Source organism: Oncorhynchus kisutch, linkage group LG10 (genome assembly GCF_002021735.2).
Source record: "Oncorhynchus kisutch isolate 150728-3 linkage group LG10, Okis_V2, whole genome shotgun sequence".
NCBI classification, from domain to species: Eukaryota; Metazoa; Chordata; class Actinopteri; order Salmoniformes; family Salmonidae; genus Oncorhynchus; species Oncorhynchus kisutch.
The window spans coordinates 27,026,492-27,046,536 of NC_034183.2; the positions used below are offsets into that span (position 1 = coordinate 27,026,492).

General features: G+C 42.1%; 2 protein-coding genes across 3 annotated transcripts in view; one reads left to right on the plus strand and one right to left on the minus strand.

Annotated features, from left to right (window-relative positions):
• The first annotated feature begins 1,742 nt into the window (after window positions 1–1,742).
• On the plus strand, window positions 1,743–15,300 carry echdc2 (enoyl CoA hydratase domain containing 2). Its single transcript, XM_020492679.2, has 10 exons — window positions 1,743–2,244; window positions 3,460–3,527; window positions 6,378–6,465; window positions 6,542–6,628; window positions 9,205–9,297; window positions 13,907–13,963; window positions 14,081–14,268; window positions 14,689–14,739; window positions 15,015–15,062; window positions 15,134–15,300. The coding sequence occupies exons 1-10, from the start codon at window positions 2,013–2,015 to the stop codon at window positions 15,209–15,211; spliced, it is 990 nt and encodes a 329-aa protein (XP_020348268.1). The 5' UTR covers window positions 1,743–2,012; the 3' UTR covers window positions 15,212–15,300.
• Window positions 15,301–15,367: 67 nt separating this feature from the next.
• Window positions 15,368–20,045, minus strand: part of LOC109897978 (protein zyg-11 homolog) — a 28,712-nt gene continuing 24,034 nt past the window's right edge. Inside the window, exons 15-18 of one of the 2 annotated variants that reach the window (XM_020492680.2) lie at window positions 19,977–20,029; window positions 19,739–19,836; window positions 19,415–19,618; window positions 15,368–19,330 (exon numbers count right to left, since the gene is read on the minus strand). In XM_020492680.2, the coding sequence (XP_020348269.1) occupies window positions 19,314–19,330; window positions 19,415–19,618; window positions 19,739–19,836; window positions 19,977–20,029 (372 nt within the window). In that variant the 3' untranslated portion in view covers window positions 15,368–19,313. The remainder of the gene's footprint in view (window positions 19,331–19,414; window positions 19,619–19,738; window positions 19,837–19,976; window positions 20,030–20,045) is intronic. The other variant, XM_020492681.2, reaches the window with a different exon arrangement.

The window sequence follows — 20,045 nt, forward strand, 5'->3', positions numbered from 1 at the left end:
CCATATTTCTATCCATGAATGTACCATTTGAGCAGGGCCAGTTTACCACATTTGGGGCCTCGTGCACTGACCTACGTCAGCTAACATACTGCATTTCAACACATTTGGCTATGGAGCAGAGAGAGAATGTGCAGTTTTATAATGCTATTCTACACATTTCATCATGAGGCTAAGGGAAAATGTTGCAGTTTAAAGCAAATTTCCAGTAATTCTACACTTTTTGCCATCTCATGCTTTTGTTCACATTTGGCCATAGGGCTGAGAGAACATTTTACAGTTTTAAAGCTAACTTCCTGCAAATGCAGGGGTGGGGGTTGGTGCTGCCTGGAAGTCAGGGGAGGCACTTACCCTGTGTGCCAGTTCGATAATCCAGCCCTGCATTTCAAATCAAATCACATTTTATTTTATTTGTGACATGCGCCGAATACAACAGATGTAGACTTTAATGTGGAATGCTTACTTACAGAAGAACAATGACTGGAGTCTCTGACAATTTTATGGGCTTTCCTCACACACTGCCTATTATATAGGTCCTGGATGGCAGGAAGCTTGGCCCCAGTGATGTATTGGGGTTACTACCCTCTGTAGCGCCTTACGGTCAGATGCCGAGCAATTGCCATACCATGTGGTGATGCAACCGGTCAGGATGCTCTCGATGGTGCAGCTGTAGAATCTTTTGAGAATCTGGGGACCCATGCTTAATCTTTTCAGTCTCCTGAGGGGGAGAAAGGTTTTTGTCATGCCCTCTTCACAACTGTCTTGGTATGTTTGGACCATGATAGTTTGTTGGTGATGTGGACACCAAGGAACTTGAAACTCTCAACCCGCTCCTCTACAGCCCAGTCAATGTTAATGGGGGCCTGTTTGGCCCGCCTTTTCCTGTAGTCCACGATCAGCTCCTTTGTCTTGCTCACATTGAGGTAGAGGTTGTTGTCCTGGCATCACACTGCCAGTTCTCTGACCTCCCATTTGAGACCTGCTCAATGTAAAGGTCCATAATATATTTTGTGCTAAATCATGTATCTGATTGAAATTCTCAATGCATGTAAAGTATAATGTATAAAATCATTGGCTCATGCATCATGATTAATTGTAATAAAACAGAGGCCAAGAGATAAAGGTTGCATCAGTGCCTCAGGCAAGAGTGTGTGAGGAGAACGTCCCCTGGCGACTACTTTAGATATTGTTTAACATTTGCCTTCCAATCATTGACCATAAATGCGTATGAGAATATGTAGGCCTATTTATTATCGCAATGTTAGGATGTTTTTTAAATGTACTTATTTAACTAGTGAAGGGAAAGGGGATACCTAGTCAGTTGTACAACTGAATATCTTCAACTGAAATGTGTCTTCTGTATTTAACCCAACCCCTCTGAATCAGAGAGGTGTGGGGGCTGCCTTAACCGACATCCACATCTTCGGCGCACCGGGAACAGTGGGTTAACTGCCTTGCTCAGGGGCAGAACGACAGATTTGTTTTACTTTCGGTTACTGGCCCAATGCTCTAACCACTAGAACAAATTCTTATTTATAATGATGGCCTACCGATAATAAATAAAAAAAAACATGTTCTGTGGTATTATTAATAAACTATGAAATCTATTGGCTCAAGCCATGGGCAGCTAAGGATGTATACTTAGTGTAACCAAGCCGATGATCCCACTATGAAAAGAGAGAACACTAAAACAGGTTCAAGTACGTTTAAGAATGCTTAAATGAACTCGGAAATGAAAATGTATCCGTTCCGTTCCCAAAAACGTCAAGCACAGTAAAACTGGAATAGAACAAAGTTGGCCTTAGACATACTGATATAAACTAGGTTTTGCGTCCCCCTTTGGCTTAACTAAGGATTTGGGATGTAGCTGATCCTAGATCGGTTCTTACATCCCTCGGGCAACTTATACCTGGAGCTGAAACTAAAAAACAAGTCAAGTGGTTGTAGCCTACTTCCGTGTTTTCTTTTAAACGAAATAGCTCCATATACACACAAGAAAAAGAAGAAACACAACCATGACTTTCCTTCGAAGGTTTGCGATAAGGCACTGCTCTCTCTCCCGCGGCTTGGGTGCTCTATCCCCGGCGTCTCTTGGCTCGGTAACGTTACACCGTCTGGGAGTGGAAAAGCTGCCCAGCCGAGGACGCCCTTTCACGGGGCACAATGACACACACACAAGCTGGCTACACACCGAGACGCCAGAGTCCGTAGAAGTGGATCTAAAGCGACTAGATGGAGAGGACACTGGTAGGGAAGGACGCTCTTTGAATCTTTATGCTTTCCGCTACCAGGAAACCGAGTTGAACGGTAGTAAGGTTTACCATTTTTGAGTGAGTGCAAGTTCCACAATATTCACCATGGTCGACAACCTGGTCTCCGAGCATTTCGTATTAGCGTTCCATTTATTATGATATGTATGTATTAATTTGTGGATAATCCATCACCCATTTTGTATGATATGTTACGAATTTTCTAAATGTATGATATGTTACACATTCTAGCTAGGTGGCTGGGTTAAGGGAAGGGTTACCTAACATGCTAAGTAGTTGAAAAGTTGCTAATCAGCTAAATGCTAAAGTTGTCTGTGAAGAGATTCGAACTCCAACCTTTGGGTTGCTTAACGATTGTGTTATACGCCCACCCACCAACTACTCTAATATGGGTTATGTAACCATACCAAATGTAGCATCTCTTACTTTTAAGGGGCGGCAGGGTAGCATAGTGGCTAGAGCGGTGGACTAGTAACCGGGATGTTGCAAGTTCAAACCCCTGAGCTGACAATGTACATATCTGTCGTTCTGCCACTGAACAGGCAGTTAACCCTGTTAAGAATTATCTTTGAAAGACAGGGTCCTGGAAAAGGGAGCTTTCTTTTTTGCTGAGTTTAGGTAGCTTAGGTGAATAAGCTTATCCATAAACATTATCTGAAGTTACAGGGGAAGTAAGCGCACCACCTGCTGTGCCATAAAGGTCCAGCCCTTGATTTGATTTGGATTTAACCTCTTGGTAGAGGCAGAAGAAGTAGTAGGCACTTTGATACAGGGAGTGTTGTGTTGCAGGAGCTTCTGTACAGAGTGAAAACCATGTCCTACTATTCAGTGATTAACACTGAGGTAAACACTGACATATTTACACACACACAGGGGAGATGTTGCTTATAAAAAGCCTTCAGCCTAGCCACAGGTCAGACAGCCTCAGGCATTCACCTCCTGTCTCTTTCCCTCCTTTCCTCCCTCCATCACCTCCTCTCCTTCCCATTCCTTCTGTCCCCCCTATCCTCTTCTTCCTCCCTCCCTCATCCTCTCCTCTTCTCCAGACATACATACACACACCTATCACTCCATGGCTCAAATCTAATGTGACAACATCATCTGCCTGTGCCTGTGCAGCTGCTTATATTTAAAATGCATAAACAATAACACACACACACGTGACTCTCTCTCTTTCTCTCTCTCTCTGTAGGTATAGCTGAGGTGTTGATGTGCCGTCAGAAGGCAAAGAACGCTCTGGGCCGTGTGTTTGTCTCTCAGGTGGGTTTGATCTCTATTTGACCTTACACACGCATCAAATTGCTTACTATGTAATAAAGCCCTTCTGTGGGGAAAAACTAATTATGATTGGCTGGGTCTGGCTCTCCAGTGGGTGGGTCTATGCCCTCCCATGTCCACCCATGGCTGCACCCCTGCCCAGCCATGTGAAATCCATAGATCAGGGCCTAATGAATTTCTTTCAATTGACAAATTTCCTTATATGAACTGTAACTCTGTAAAATCTTTGAAATTGTTGCATATTGCGTTTAATTTTTTTTCTTCTTCAGTATATACAGTTGAAGTCGGAAGTTTACATACACCTTAGCCAACTACATTTATACTCAGTTTTTCACATATCCTAACATTTAATCCTAGTAAAAATTCCCTGTCTTAGGTCAGTTAGGATCACCACTTTATTTTAAGAATGTGAAATGTCAGAATAATAGTAGAGAGAATGATTTATTTAAGCTTTTATTTCTTTCATCACATTCCCAGTGGGTCAGAAGTTTACATACACTCAATTAGTATTTGGTAACATTGCCTTTAAATTGTTTAACTTGGGTCAAACGTTTCGGGTAGCCTTCCACAAGCGTCCCACAATAAGTTGGGTGAATTTTGTCCCATTCCTCCTGACAGAGCTGGTGTAACTGAGTCATGTTTGTAGGCCTCCTTGCTCGCACACGCTTTTTCAGTTCTGCCCACAAGTTTTCTATAGGTTTGAGGTCACGGCTTTGTGATGGCCACACAAATATCTTGACTTTGTTGTCCTTAAGCCAGTTTGCCACAACTTTGGAAGTATGCTTGGGGTCACTGTCCATTTGGAAGATCCATTTGCGACCAAGGTTTAACTTCCTGACTGATGAGATGTAGCTTCAATATATCCACATAATTTTCCATCCTCATGATGCCATCTATTTTGTGAAGTGCACCAGTCTCTCCTGCAGCAAAGCACACCCACAACATGATGCTCCCACCCCAGTGCTTCAAGTTTGGGATGATGTTCTTCGATTTGCAAGTCTCCCCCCTTTTCCTCCAAACATAACGATGGTCATTATGGCCAAACAGTTCTATTTTTGTTTCATCAGACCAGAGAACATTTCTCCAAAAAATTACGATGTTTGTGCCCATGTGCAGTTGCAAACTGTATTCTGTTTTTTTTTATGGTGGTTTTGGAGCCGTGGCTTCTTCCTTGCTGAGTGGCCTTTCAGGTTATGTCTATATAGGACTAGTTTTACTGTGGATATAGATACTTTTGAACCTGTTTCCTCCAGAATCTTCACAAGGTCCTTTATTACTGTTCTGGGATTGATTTGCACTTTTCGCCAACCAAAGTACGTTCATCTCTAGGAGACCGAACGCTTCTCCTTCTTGAGCGGTATGATGCCTGCATGGTCCCATGGTGTTTATACTTGAGTGCTATTGTTTGTACAGATGAACGTGGTACCTTCAGGCATTTGTAAATTGCTCCCAAGGATGAACCAGACTTATGGAGGTCTACAATTTTTTTCCGAGGTCTTGGCAGATTTTTTTTTTTCATGTGATGTCAAGCAAAGAGGCATTGAGTTTGAAGGTAGGCCTTGAAATGCATCCACAGGCACACCTCCAATTGACTCAAATTATGTCAATTAGCCTATCAGAAGCTTCTAAAGCCATGACATCATTTTCTGGAATTTTCCAAGCTGTTTAAAGGCGCAGTTAACCTAGTGTATATAAACTTCTGAGCCACTGGGATTGTGATACAGTGAATTATAAGTGAAATAATCTGTAAACAATTGTTGGGAAAAATACTTGTGTCATGCACCAAGTAGATGTCCTAACCGTCTTGCCAAAACTATAGTTTGTTAACAAGACATTTGTGGAGTGGTTGAAAAATGAGTTTTAATGACTCCAACCTAAGTGTATGTAAACTTCCGACTTCAACTGTATGCCTTAGTGGTAGTACTGACTACAGTGCCATCAGAAAGTATTCAAACCCTTTGACTTATTCCACATTTTGTTGTGTTTCAGCTCAAAATGCCGGCGTATGAAGCCGTTTATTTCTATATCTTGCGTTTTGAAAATGCGTCACCGTTTATGGTTGTAATGATAGGCTACATTGTGTGTGCCTGTATGCCCTGTGCATGTGTGCACGTGCTTCCGTGGGGGTAGGAAGCTTTGAACCATTCCTTTTTGTGGTCGCGTGTGAAAAAGTTTGAAAACAACTGAGCTAGCGAACAAATTGCTGATTTGATGTACAGCGATAGGTTCGGGTTCAGCGTAAACGTCAAATTGTAGGGAGAGAGGATTGCCAATGTCACAAGAGGCTGCTGAGGTGAGAACGGCTCATAATGATGGCTGGAACTGCGCAAATGGAAACCATGGGTTTGATGTATTTGATACATTCTACTCATTACACTCCAGTCAATACCACAAGCCTATTCTCCCCAATTAATGTGCCATCAACCTCCTGTGAAATTTGCTCCAAAAACTGTTCGGTGATCAAGTGTTTTAGAGAAAATAATGAAAAGGTCTGTCTGTTAGCCTCATTAAATATACAAAGATCTGTAGTTGAACAAGTCATTGCCTGTACAGATTTATTTTTGATTGACTTGACTTGGAAAAAACCTGTGACTCGACTTGCTCTTAGAATGCACGACTTGGACTTCAGACTCGACCTGTTCTACTTGGGACCTGACTTAAGACTTGGACCTTTCGACCTTCTTGTGAGTGACTCGAATAATAGTGACTTGGTCCCAGCTCTGTTATTGATCTAACAGAGTATGATGACTGCTAAGACTATTCTCTCTCTCTCTCTCTCTCTCTCTCTCTCTCTCTCTCTCTCCCACTTCCTCTCTCTATCCATCTCTCTAGATGAGGGAGCTGGTGTCCTCTCTACACCATGACACAGCTGTGAGAGTGGTGGTCTTCAGGAGTCTGGTACAAGGGGTCTTCTGTGCAGGTTTGTCCTTTTGTGTGTGTGTGTGTGCATGTGTGTGTGTTTATGTGTTTTTATGTCTTCTCTGTGTCTTCTGTAGGAGCTGATCTGAAGGAGAGAGCTGAGATGAACCACTCTGACTCCGATCTGTTTGTTCACGGCCTGCGCTCACTCATGACTGAGATTGGTGAGGGGTGTGTGATTGATTTTTAGGATGTCTCACGGTCTGACAAATACTGCTCTCACTCAGTCACCTTTCACAGCAAATGCATTAGTGTTACATACATTACCAGTCAAAAGTTTAGACACACCTACTCATTCCAGGGTTTTAATTTCTTTTTACTATTTTCTACATTGAAGAATACTAGTGAAGACATCAAAACAATGAAATAACACATTTGAAATCATGTAGTAACCAAAAGTATTAAACAAATCAAAATATATTTTATATTTTAATATTTGTCACACTCTTGGCATTCTCTCAACTAGCTTCATGAGGTAGTCACCTGGAATGCATTTCAATTAACAGGTGTGCCTTGTTCAAAGTTAATTTGTGTAATTTCTTTCGTTAGTGTGTTTGAGCCAATCAGTTGTGTTGTGAAATGGCAGGGTTGGTGTACAGAAGATAACCCTATTCGGTAAAAGACCACATCCATATTATGGCAAGAACAGCTCAAATAAGCAGAGAAAAGACAGTCCATCATTACTTTAAGACATGAAGGTCAGTCAATCTGGAGATTTTCAAGAACGTTTAACGTTTCTTCAAGTGCAGTAGCAAAATCCCTCAATCACTATGATGAAACTGGCTCTCATGAAGACCACCACAGGAAAGGAAGACCCAGAGTTACCTCTGCTGCAGAGGATAAATTCATTAGATTTACCAGTCTCAAAAATTGCAGCCAAAATAAATGCTTCACAGAGTTCAAAGTAACAGACACATCTCAACATCAACTGTTCAGATTAGACCGTGTGAATCAGGACTTCATGGTCGAATTGCTGCAAAGAAACTAGAGGTCGACCGATTAATTGGAATGGCCGATTTAATTAGGGCTGATTTCAAGTTTTCATAACAATCGGTAATCTGTATTTCTGGACACCGATTATGGCCGATTACATTGTACTCCACGAGGAGACAGCGTGGCAGGCTGACTACCTGTTATGCAAGTGCAGCAAGGAGCCAAGGTAAGGTGCTAGCTAGCATTAAAATTATCTTATTAAAAACAGTCAATCTTAACTACACGTGGTTGATGATAGTACTAGTTTATCTAGCTTGTCCTGCGTCGCATATAATCGATGCGGTGCCTGTTAACTTATCATCGAATAACAGCCTACTTCGCCAAACAGGTGATGATTTAACAAGCGCATTTGCAAAAAAAAGCACTGTCGTTGCACCAATGTGTACCTAACCATAAACATCAATGCCTTTCTTAAAATCAATACACAAGTATATGTTTTTAAACCTGCGTATTTAGTTAATATTGCCTGCTAACATGAATTTATTTTAACTAGGGAAATTGTGTCACTTCTCTTGCGTTCTGTGCAACAGAGTCAGGGTATATGCAGCAGTTTGGGCTGCCTGGCTCGTTGCGAACTGTGTGAAGACCATTTCTTCCTAAAAAAGACTGTAATTAATTTGCCAGAATTGTACATAATTATGACATAACATTGAAGGTTGTGCAATGTAACAGCAATTTTTAGACCCGTTAGATAAAACACTGAAAGAATAAACATTTTGTTTTTGAAATTAGTTTCCGTATTTGACCATATTAATGACCTACGGCTCGTATTTCCGTGTGTTATTATGTTATAATTAAGTCTATGATTTGATATTTGATAGAGCAGTCTGACTGAGCGGTGGTAGGAAGCAGCAGGCTCATAAGCATTCATTCAAACAGCACTTTCCTGCATTTCCCTGCACTTCGCTGTGCTTCAAGCATTGCACTGTTGATGACTTCAAGTCTATCAACTCCCGAGATTAGGCTGGCAGTACTATAGTGCCTATAAGAACATCCAATAGTCAAAGGTATATGAAATACAAATGGTATAGAGAGAAATAGTCCTATAATTCCTAAAATAACTACAACCTAAAACTTCTTACCTGGGAATATTGAAGACTCATGTTAAAAGGAACCACCAGCTTTCATATGTTCTGAGCAAGGAACTTAAATGTTAGCTTTTTTGTTGTTGTTGTTTTTTGTTGTTGAATTTGACCCCCTTTTTCTCACCAATTTCGTAGTATCCAATTATTAGTAGTTACTATCTTGTCTCATTGCTACAACTCCCGTACGGGCTCCGGAGAGACGAAGGTCGAAAGTCATGCGTCCTCCGAAACACAACCCAACCAATTGGCCTAGCGTCGTCCGGGTTAGGGGAGGGTTTGGCTGGGGGGCTTTACTTGTCTCATTGTGCTCTAACGACTCCTTGTGGCGGGCCCGGTGCCTGCAGGCTGACCTCGGTCATCAGTTGAATGGTGTTTCCTCCGACACATTGGTGTGGCTAGCTTCCGGTTTAAGCGGGCAGGTGTTAAGAAGCTCGGTTTGGCGGGTCATGTGTCGGCGGACGAATGACTCGACCTTCACCACCCGAGCCCGTTGGAGAGTTGCAGTAATGAGACAAGATCAAAATGGGGGAGAAAAAGGGCGTAAAAAATTGAGTGTGTGTTTGTGCATTGTACTGTGTGCATGCGTGCATTCATAGTCTGTAACTACATCGTCTGAACTCTCCACATGTCGTCTCTCTATGGATGTTGCATCGCTAATGCAGCCTTGTTGCCCATGCCGACGGTTGCTGCGGTGGATGGCTTCGCCCTTGGAGGGGGTCTGGAGCTGGCGCTCGCCTGTGACCTTCGAACAGCTGGTCAGTGACCTCTAACCTCTTACCTCACCAATCACCATTAGCCTCTCACTTCTCACCTCTAATCGGGAGCCATCCCTTTTTGTGAAGAATAAAGACAGTCTAGATGAATGGGTACATTGCATTTGGAAAGTATTCATTTTTCCACATTTTGTTATGTTACAGCCTTATTCAAAAATGTATTAAATATTTTTTCCCTCATCAATTTACACACAATACCCCATAATGACAAAGTGAAAACAAGTTATCAATTTTAGCAAATGTATTAAGGAATAAAAAAACATACGTTATTTACATGAGTATTCAGACCCTTTGCTATGAGACTTGAAATTGAGCTTAGGTGCATCCTGTTTCCATTGATAATCCTTGAGATGTTTCTACAACTTGATTGGAGTCCTCCTGTGGTAAATTCAATTAATTGGACATGATTTGGAAAGGCACACACCTGTCTATTTAAGGTCCCACAGTTGACAGTGCATGTCAGAGCAAAAACCAAGCCATAAGGTTGAAAGGAATTGTCCGTAGAGCTCCAAGACATGATTGTGTCGAGGCACAGGTCTGGGGAAGGGTACTAAGATATTTCTGCAGCATTGAAGGTCCCCAAGAACACAGTGGCCTCAATCATTCTTAAATGGAAGAAGTTTGGAACCACCAAGACTTCTTAGAGCTGCCAGCCAAACTTGAGCAATCGGGGGAGAAGGGCCTTGGTCAGGGAGGTGACCAAGAATCCAATGGTCACTCTGAAAGAGCTCCAGAGTTCCTCTGTGGAGATGGAGAACCTTCCAGAAGGACAACCATCTCTGCAGCACTCCACCAATCAGGCCTTTATGGTAGAGTGGCCAGACGGAAGCCACTCCTCAGTAAAAGGCATATGACAGCCCGCTTGGAGTTTGCCAAAAGGAACCTAAAGATTCTCAGACCATGAAAAACAAGATTATCCCTGGTCTGATGAAACAAAGTTTGAACTCTTTGACTGAACTGCCAAGTGTCACGTCTGGAAGAAACCTGGCACCATCCCTAAGGTGAAGCATGGTGGTGGCAGCAGCATGCTGTGAGGATGTTTTTCAGCAGCAGGGACTGGGAGACTAGTCAGGATCGAGGGAAAGATGAACGGAGCAAAGTACAGAGAGATCCTTGATGAAAACCTGATCCAGAGCACTCAGGACCTCAGACTGGGACAAAGTTTCTCCTTTTGTTATACTTCCACAGATCTGTGCCTCGACACAATCCTGTCTCGGAGCTCTACGGACAATTCCTTTCAACCTCATGGCTTGGTTTTTGCTCAGACATGCACTGTCAACTGTGGGACCTTATACATACAGGTGTGTGCCTTTCCAAATCATGTCTAATCAACTTTAATTTACCACAGGTGGACTCCTATCAAGGTGTAGGAACATCTCAAGGATGATCAATGGAAACCGGATGCACCTGCGCTCAATTTCGAGTCTGACTGCAAATGGTCTGAATTGTTATCTAATATTCAAAGATATTTTAATATCTTTGAAAAAATTCTGAACCTGTTTTCGCTTTGTAGTGATGGGGTATTGTGTGTAGATTGAGGGAAATTTTTTATTTAATCCATTTTTGAATAAGGCTGTAGCGTAACAAAATTTAGAAAAAGTCAAGGGGTCTGAACACTTTCTGTGTGTGTGTGTATACAGTGGGGCAAAAAAGTATTTAGTCAGCCACCAATTGTGCAAGTTCTCCTACTTAAAAAGATGAGAGAGGCCTGTAATTTTCATCATAGGTACACTTCAACTATGACAGACAACAAAATCCAGAAAATCACATTGTGGGATTTTTAATGAATTTATTTGCAAATTATGGTGGAAAATAAGTATTTGGTCAATAACAAAAGTTTATCTCAATACTTTTATATACCCTTTGTTGGCAATGACAGAGGTCAAACTTTTTCTGTAAGTCTTCACAAGGTTTTCACACACTGTTGCTGGTATTTTGGCCCATTCCTCCATGCAGATCTCCTCTAGAGCAGTGATGTTTTGGGGCTGTTGCTGGGCAACACGGACTTTCAACTCCCTCCAAAGATTTTCTATGGGGTTGAGATCTGGAGACTGGCTAGGCCACTCCAGGACCTTGAAATGCTTCTTACGAAGCCACTCCTTCGTTGCCCGGGCGGTGTGTTTGGGATCATTGTCATGCTGAAAGACCCAGCCACGTTTCATCTTCAATGCCCTTGCTGATGGAAGGAGGTTTTCACTCAAAATCTCACGATACATGGCCCCATTCAATCTTTCCTTTACACGGATCAGTCGTTCTGGTCCCTTTGCAGAAAAACAGCCCCAAAGCATGATGTTTCCACCCCCATGCTTCACAGTAGGTATGGTGTTCTTTGGATGCAACTCAGCATTCTTTGTCCTCCAAACACGACGAGTTGAGTTTTTACCAAAAAGTTATATTTTGGTTTCATCTGACCATATGACATTCTCCCAATCTTCTTCTGGATCATCCAAATTCTCTCTAGCAAACTCCAGACGGGCCTGGACATGTACTGGCTTAAGCAGGGGGACACGTCTGTCCCTGGCGGCGTAGTGTGTTACTGATGGTAGGCTTTGTTACTTTGGTCCCAGCTCTCTGCAGGTCATTCACTAGGTCCTCCCGTGTGGTTCTGGGATTTTTGCTCACCGTTCTTGTGATCATTTTGACCCCACGGGGAGAGATCTTGTGTGGAGCCCCAGATCGAGGGAGATTATCAGTGGTCTTGTATGTCTTCCATTTCCTAATAATTGCTCCCACAGTTGATTTCTTCAAACCAAGCTGCTTACCTATTGCAGATTCAGTCTTCCCAGCCTGGTGCAGGTCTATAATTTTGTTTCTGGTGTCCTTTGACAGATCTTTGGTCTTGGCCATAGTGGAGTTTGGAGTGTGACTGTTTGAGGTTGTGGACAGGTGTCTTTTATACTGATAACAAGTTCAAACAGGTGCCATTACTACAGGTAACGAGTGGACGGCAGAGGAGCCTCTTAAAGAAGAAGTTACAGGTCTGTGAGAGCCAGAAATCTTGCTTGTTTGTAGGTGACCAAATACTTATTTTCCACCATAATTTGCAAATAAATTCATAAAAAATCCTACAATGTGATTTTCTGGATTTTTCCCCTAATTTTGTCTGTCATAGTTGAAGTGCACCTATGATGAAAATTACAGGCCTCTCTCATCTTTTTAAGTGGGAGAACTTGCACAATTGGTGGCTGACTAAATACTTTTTTGCCCCACTGTATATATATTACACTGAGTGTACAAAATGTTGACCAATCCTTCCCACAGTTGTGTCAAGTTGGCTGGATGTCCTTTGGGGGTGGATCCATTCTTGATACAAACGGGAAACTGTTCAACTTCAAAAACCCAGAACTTAAATCTTTTGTCTTGCCCATTCACCCTCTGAATGGCGCGTATACACAATCCATGTCTCAATTGTCTCAAGACTTAATAATACTTATTTAACTGGTCTCCTCTCTTTTATCTACACTGATTGAAGTGGATTTAACATGTGACGTCAATAAGGGATCATCACTTTTACCTGGATTCACCTGGTCAGTCTGTCATGGAAAGCGCAGGTGTTCATAATGTGTTGTACACTCAGTGTATGTATTGTTTTTTTATTCTGAAAAATGACTGAGGTCCAAATCACCTATAATTTCCGTTCTCGGAGAGTAAATAAAACCTCCCAGGAAATTGTTTAAGGATCCAGAGTAAAATGTTCTCAGAACCTCCTTGGAACCTAAAACAAAAACATTCCCAGAACAGGCTACATTTTTACTTCTATTCTCAGAATGTTTAAAAAACATTCAGAAACCTAAAAACACGTTCCAAGGAACCAAATGTGCTATTTGGTTTGTTATTTGAGTGAAATGCTCATTGTATTTATTTTAAAATGTAACCTTTATTTTGACACTGAGTTAATGCTGAGACCAAACTCTTTTCCAAATGAGCCCTGTATATCACAACAATAAGCATCAAAATACACATTATTCTACACAACAATACATACAGTATGATGGCCATTGTTCATTGTAAACATTTTCTTTTTTGACAGCCCAATAGAGTAGCTTAAATCTTAAGTTATTGAAACACCTTTCACATGATAATGATTAACAAAATATCTGGATATATTCATAGTTCAAATTACTTTGTGACAAGAAATGTGTGCATGCGTATGTAAATTCTGAGAAATGTAAGTTTTTAATTAAACTCCTGAGTCTTATTTTGTCTAATTTGTAAAGCGAGCACATGTAGTTGCTATTTGTTGTACATTTTGTATAACATACACTAGTGTATTTAAATGTAAATCATGTATGTTTTTAATGATTAACATATTCAAACACTCAACATGATTTTCGTTTCACCAACATACTTTTCCACAGTGGTACCTTATCATGCGTAACTTGTATTATATATTTTATGGAACTGCTAAAATCTAGAGAAAATATGGTTGGTAATAGATTTTTTGGCAGAGGCGTGAGGTGAGCAGGTGTGTGTATGTGCGTGCACGTCTCACTCTTCCAGACCCATCAGTCAGTCTGTACTCCCACCGTTGCTTAATGACACGCAGCCAGTCTGACCTTCAACTGTCCTCTGTGTGTGTGTTGTGTTTCAGCCAACTCTGCACAGATGGGTCTGATTGAGACAACACGGGGGCTGCTCCCAGGGGCGGGTAAGACAACCAGAAGTCATATGCGCGCACACACACACCAGTTACCCTCATGTCATCTCAGTTTGTTTGGCATAATGAGTTCAGCATCTTTCCCTCTCTACATCCTTTCTCCAATAGGGGGCAGTCAGAGGCTGCCCAGAGCGGTGGGCTTTGCCCTGGCCAAAGAGCTGATCTTCACCGGCAGGAGAGTGGATGGACAGAGGGCTGTGGACATGGGGCTGGTCAACAGAGCTACCGAGCAGAATTCAGACGGAGACGCTGCCTATAGAGAGGCACTGAGTCTGGCTAGAGAGATACTACCACAGGTTACACACACACTAAAACCTTACTCATTGTCTCTTTCCATTCCATAGTGATGAGTGATTTTATAGGTGGTTAGATTAAATGAGTTACTAGGGATGAGAAGAGAGATTAACACATTGACTGACTGCTTGGGTTTCAATTAACACAAACTGACTGACACTGGGGTTACATAGACATCTGCTGTCTCTCTGATCACATCCTGTCAGTTGTCAGTCAGTCACTGTCACCAGACCAGTCATACCAAACCAGGACACCAACTGACCACTGTAAGGGACATGGACAGCAGTGTTTGAACCTGGTTCATCTGCTGAGCTAAAGCCTTGTCATTATCTCAGGGAGCTAACACAAGTTCAGGTCTTAGACATGGTTACTCATCGTGTGTGTCCGTGGTCCTTCTTACCCCCAGTGTATTCTCTCTCCAGGCTCCCATTGCTGTGAGGATGGCTAAGGAGGCTATGAACAGAGGCATGGAGGTATGGCTGCTTTACACATTTCTCAGGGCCAGACCACAGGGTAACTTCCTGTAATTCTACAAAAAAAATTCCCATGGGGCAGAGAGAAAAATGTGCATGCTATTCTAGTTTGCCACAAAGCAGAGAAAATGTTGCATTTTTAATTCACATTTTGCCATTCCTTACGTGTTCATATGCTATCTGGGATACACACATCCCAGTTCATTATCTCAATGTATTTGATGACACCTGTGTGCTAGTAGCAGGTATGTCTGTAACCTGTCTGTCTCTCTCAGGTGGACATCACATCAGGGATGGCCATAGAGAGGATGTGTTACGCCAGGGTAAGAGGTCAAATGCTCATGTGCATTGTCTGAGGTCAAACTGTAGTGGTTAATCATCTTTCTCTCTCCAGGTGATCCCGACAAGAGACAGACAGGAGGGGATGGCTGCCTTTATAGAGAAGAGACCCCCACGCTACACTGGAGAGTAACACACATGGAGACTGCTATTGTGATTGTACACAAACCTAATTTTCATTCCTTTAATAAAGTGTTTTTCAACTGCAGTTGTAATATTTTAGCAGATGGATCAAGGATAAGTGTTTGTGATAAAGGGATACAGATACAGTACTCGTTTACAACCGATGGGGGGTGTACATTCTTTATTTCAGAAACATGAAAACATGACCCTCAGCAGCAACATATTCAAATGCTTCCCCTTAGATCCACTCTGCCCCCAGTTTCATGAAATACCCACACTGAAAGAAGAAACTGACTGTCACATTAGGGGAATGTACAGACAAGACTAAACTTTCCAACAGCTTCAATCACAGTGAGGATGCAAACTCACATTTCATATTCTGTCAATATGTAAATTAGGATGCTAACTTAAGTTCACAAATCAGTTCTGTACATTGCTTTTGCCATAGAGAAGGGATAGTATGACCCATGCAGCAGTAGCAAGCACATACAATGTGTAGGCGGATTGAAATTGAGCATGTTGTGATTTGCCAGCAGCCATGAAATGTAATGTCAGCCTCAGTTGCATAGAGAATGAAGGCAGCAGCCTATAGCATTATCACAACAAGGATCACGCTCAGAACGTTGCAGATAGAATTGCCATGAATAAAGCAGACATGATTCTGTTACTCTTCAAGTCAGAGGCATGTCTGTTACACAGTGCATTTCTGATTCCGAACATTCCATACATAACATTGCACCTACTGAACAAGGCCCTGATGGGAGAGCGCAATCAAGATTCCAAATTGACTGAAGCCTCATGCACTTCTTGTGTACACCTGAAAGGACTGTGTGGGGTTGAGCAATATGGTGAAAATTCAGAGAGCAAGGTGGGGAACATGACATTTTTCTTACACCTATTCAATTATTTTACATCTAAATGAAGTGCCTAAAGGGTAGGGGCTATGGGTCGATTTGGGATTTGAGCTACTCTCTGCTTCAGAATTCCCTCCACAGGTTTGACTCCTTTGTTCCATTAAGTACCTCATTTGGAAATAAACCAAAGACTATTATTGTTTCCGTGCAACACTTTAAACATTTCCTTATAACAATTGTAGTTTAATCTCCCCCAATCCAGGTATGTACAAAATAGAATCCTCACACTCAGCCTCATACATGCTCCTGAATGTACTGACACTAGTACAAAGACACAACCAGCAAACACACACTCACCCATACACAGATCCACATACAGAAATATACAGGACTCTCAAGAAAAAAATAGCCTTCATACTGTACAAAGTCGTATTCTAAATATTGACCAATATATTTGCCATTTGTGTCCACAGGGGAAACCATATTTACTTTCCCAACATAATTTCTATTAACATAATTCAGAAGAACTCAAATTCTGGAGGTCCACAGTACTGCTGATTTTCATCACCTAACCCTCTAATCAGGGACTGATTCAGACCTGGGACTGTGGCTTTTTAATTGATCCATCAAATAATTGATGGATCAATTATTCATGAATCAATTAACTACCAGACTGAAAAGATGTGTACACTATGGACCTCCACGTCAATGTCCTGCTACAAACTCACTGGTCTCCAAATAATAGACCTAAGCTTCTGGAAAAATCTAAACATAATAATTCAGACAAACTCAAGCATGCTGGGAAATCACATTGTCATGCACATATATTACTTAATCAGCCAATAAGAGGAGCTGGACTCTCAACCCCCCCCAAGTATTTAACCCCTTATTTGTGTCACCAAACAGACTCCATATATATTTCCATAATTCTTTTCAACTGGTACCAAGGGACCTTCAGACTTGTGATGCTGCAAACGTGTTTGTGAGAGTCTCACTTTTACACAGATGGGTCATATTAATGTGTAGCCCAAACTGTTTGGACGCTACAAACAGAAGTTGGCAGATCGGCTGTACTGACTTCTGACGAGTCCCAAGACGCTTGCAGGGGTCGAAGCGCAAAACAGAGAACACCCTGGTGTTCGTGAAGGTCTCATCTTTCCATAGAGGTGTCATAATAGTTTTGTAGGCCAAACCGGTCGGACGCTACAGACCAACTTGTCAGAAGATCGATTTTTGGGATGTCTCACAGTCTTACAAATACTGCTCTCACTCAAGTCACCTTTCACCGCAAATGCGTTAGTGTTACATACAGTACCAGTCAAAAGATTGGACACACCTACTCATTCAAGGATATTTCTTAATTTGTACTATTTTCTACATTGTAGAATAATAGTGAAGACGTCAAAACTATGAAATAGCACAGATGGAATCATGTAGTAACCAAAAAAGTGTTAAACAAATCAATACATTTTATATATTTGAGATTCTTCAAGGTAGCCACCCTTTGCACTTGATGACAGCTTTGCACACTCTTGGCATTCTCTCAACCAGCTTCAGGAGGTCACCTGGAATCACCTGGAATGCATTTCAATTAACAGGTGTGCCTTTGTTAAGTTAATTTGTGGAATTTCTTTCCTTCTTAATGCATTGAGCCAATCAGTTGTGTTGTGACAAGGTAGGGGTGGTATACAGAAGATAGCCCTATTTGATAAAAGACCAAGTCCATATTATGGCAAGAACAGATCAAATAAGCAAAGAGAAACGACAGTCCATCATTACTTTAAGACATGATCGTCAGTCATACTGGAAAATTTCAAGAACGTTTAACGTTTCTTCAAGTGCAGTCACAAAAACCATACCATTAAGCGCTATGATGAATCTTGCTCTCATGAGGACCACCACAGGAATGGAAGACCCAGAGTTAACGCCACTGCAGAGGATACGTTCATTAGAGTTACCAGCCTCAGAAATTGCAGCCAGAATAAATGCTTCACAGAGTTCAAGTAACAGACACATCTCAACATCAATTGTTCAGAGGAGACTGCGTGAATCAGGCCTTCATGGCTGTAAAGAAACCACTACTAACGGACACCAATAAGAAGTTGAGACTTGCTTGGGTCAAGAAATACACTGTCCTTTGGTCAGATGAGTCCAAATTTGAGATTTTGGGTTCCAACCACTGTGTCTTTGTGAGACGCAGAGTAGGTGAAGGGATGATCTCTGGATGTGTGGTTCCCACCGTGAAGCATGGAGGAGGTGGTGTGATGGTGCTTTGCAGGGGACACTGATTTATTTAGAATTCAAGGCACACTTAACTAGCATGGCTAACACAGCATTCTGCAGCGATATGCCATCCCATCTAGTTCGCACTTTGTGAGACTATCATTTGTTTTTTAACAGGACAATGACCCAACACACCTCCAGGCTGTGTAAGGGCTATTAGACCAATAAGTAGAGTGATGGATTGCTGCATCAGATGACCTGGTCTCCACAATCACCTGACCTCAACCCAATCGAGATGGTTTGGGATAAGTTGGACTGCAGAGTGAAGGAAAAGCGTGCTCAGCAGATGTGGGAACTCCTTCAATACTGTTGGAAAAGCATTCCAGGTGAAGCTGGTTGAGAGAAAGTGTGCGCAAAGCTGTCATTATGGCAAGAATATCAAATATATTTTGATTTGTTTAACACTTTTTTGGTTACTACATGATTCCATATGTGTTATTTCATAGTTTTGATGTCTTCACTATCATTCTACAATGTAGAAAATAGTCAAAATAAATAAAAACCCTTGAATGAGTAGGTGTGTCCAAACTTTTGACTGGTACTGTAGGTGGATGTGGTGGATTGAGATGCATCAAATGCAAAAAAACTTCTCTAGTTTAAATTAACAGATTTTTATGGTGATTATTTCATTATAAATAGATTTACGTGGGGGCATAGACATCGACCTTAGTGTTTTTAACCAACAACTATTTTCTTAGCATTTTGTTTTCCATAATATTAATTTACTTATCAGTAGCACGCATAAGTAGCTACATAGTACTACTTTTGCTTACCAAACTCTAGAAAACATAGCAAGGTGTGTGTGCAAAGAAATGCATAGTTTCTGTCCTCTCATTCACTTTATAGCACCACCTTCAGACAGGATGAGGGGTGACAAGGTGTCCGTCCTCACCCCTGTCTAATGAACGCACTCACGCACACACATACACTTTCAATGGCCTCTTGTCCTGAAGGTAGCAGTGGGATAGGTTCTGATCAGGGCTTGTCACCCTCTGGAGGAGGAAAACAGAAACATTTTAACATGACTTTTAACATGTTCTGAAATAACACACTTCAAATAATTGTGTGTGTCTCACCTTTGTGTGTGTGGGGTTGTAGCGGGCAGCGGGTGTGTGTGTGTGTCTGTGTGGTCTGCCTGGTGCGAGCTTGGTGGCGCTGCAGGCTCTCCAGAATGCTCTCGGCCAATCGCATGACGTCTGCGTGGGTGTCAGGGTGTGTCTGGACCTTCTCCAACTGATGCAGACCTCCCTCCTCCAGCAGCATACTGCAGTACCGAGGGGCTGAAGGAGTTCAGAGAGATTACACTCACATCAATTATAGAAACTTTAAGATAGTGGTACGTGTGTGTCTCACCGTTCTACACTGGAGACAGGCTGATAGGGGATGTGTATGTGTCTCACCGTTCTTGCTGCAGACATGCTGCATGGCCCAGGCCGCCCACAGCTGAACTCCTGGGGTGTGGAAACACTCCAACAGGGGGAAGAAAGGGTTAAAGGACCTACAGAGGATGGGAAAGAGGGATGAGAGGTGGAGGAGAGAGGAGATCATTAACACTCAGGCTGCATCTCAATACTTTACAGTGTATTCCTCTCCTTTTGCGAGTGTATGGGGTTGTAAAGGTGTGTTCTGGGGTCTCACCTGTAGGCCACCATCTCACACGCTGGTGTCGGCCACTTCAGGATGGTAGAGTGCTAGAGGAGAGAGAGA

Coding starts and splice junctions, on each gene's coding strand:
- echdc2 (XM_020492679.2), top strand. CDS start 2,013: ATGACTTTCCTTCGAAGGTTTGCGATAAGGCACTGCTCTCTCTCCCGC. Junction 2,245..3,459: donor ACTAGATGGAGAGGACACTG/GTAGGGAAGGAC, acceptor CTCTCTCTGTAG/GTATAGCTGAGGTGTTGATG. Junction 9,298..13,906: donor CTGTGACCTTCGAACAGCTG/GTCAGTGACCTC, acceptor GTTGTGTTTCAG/CCAACTCTGCACAGATGGGT.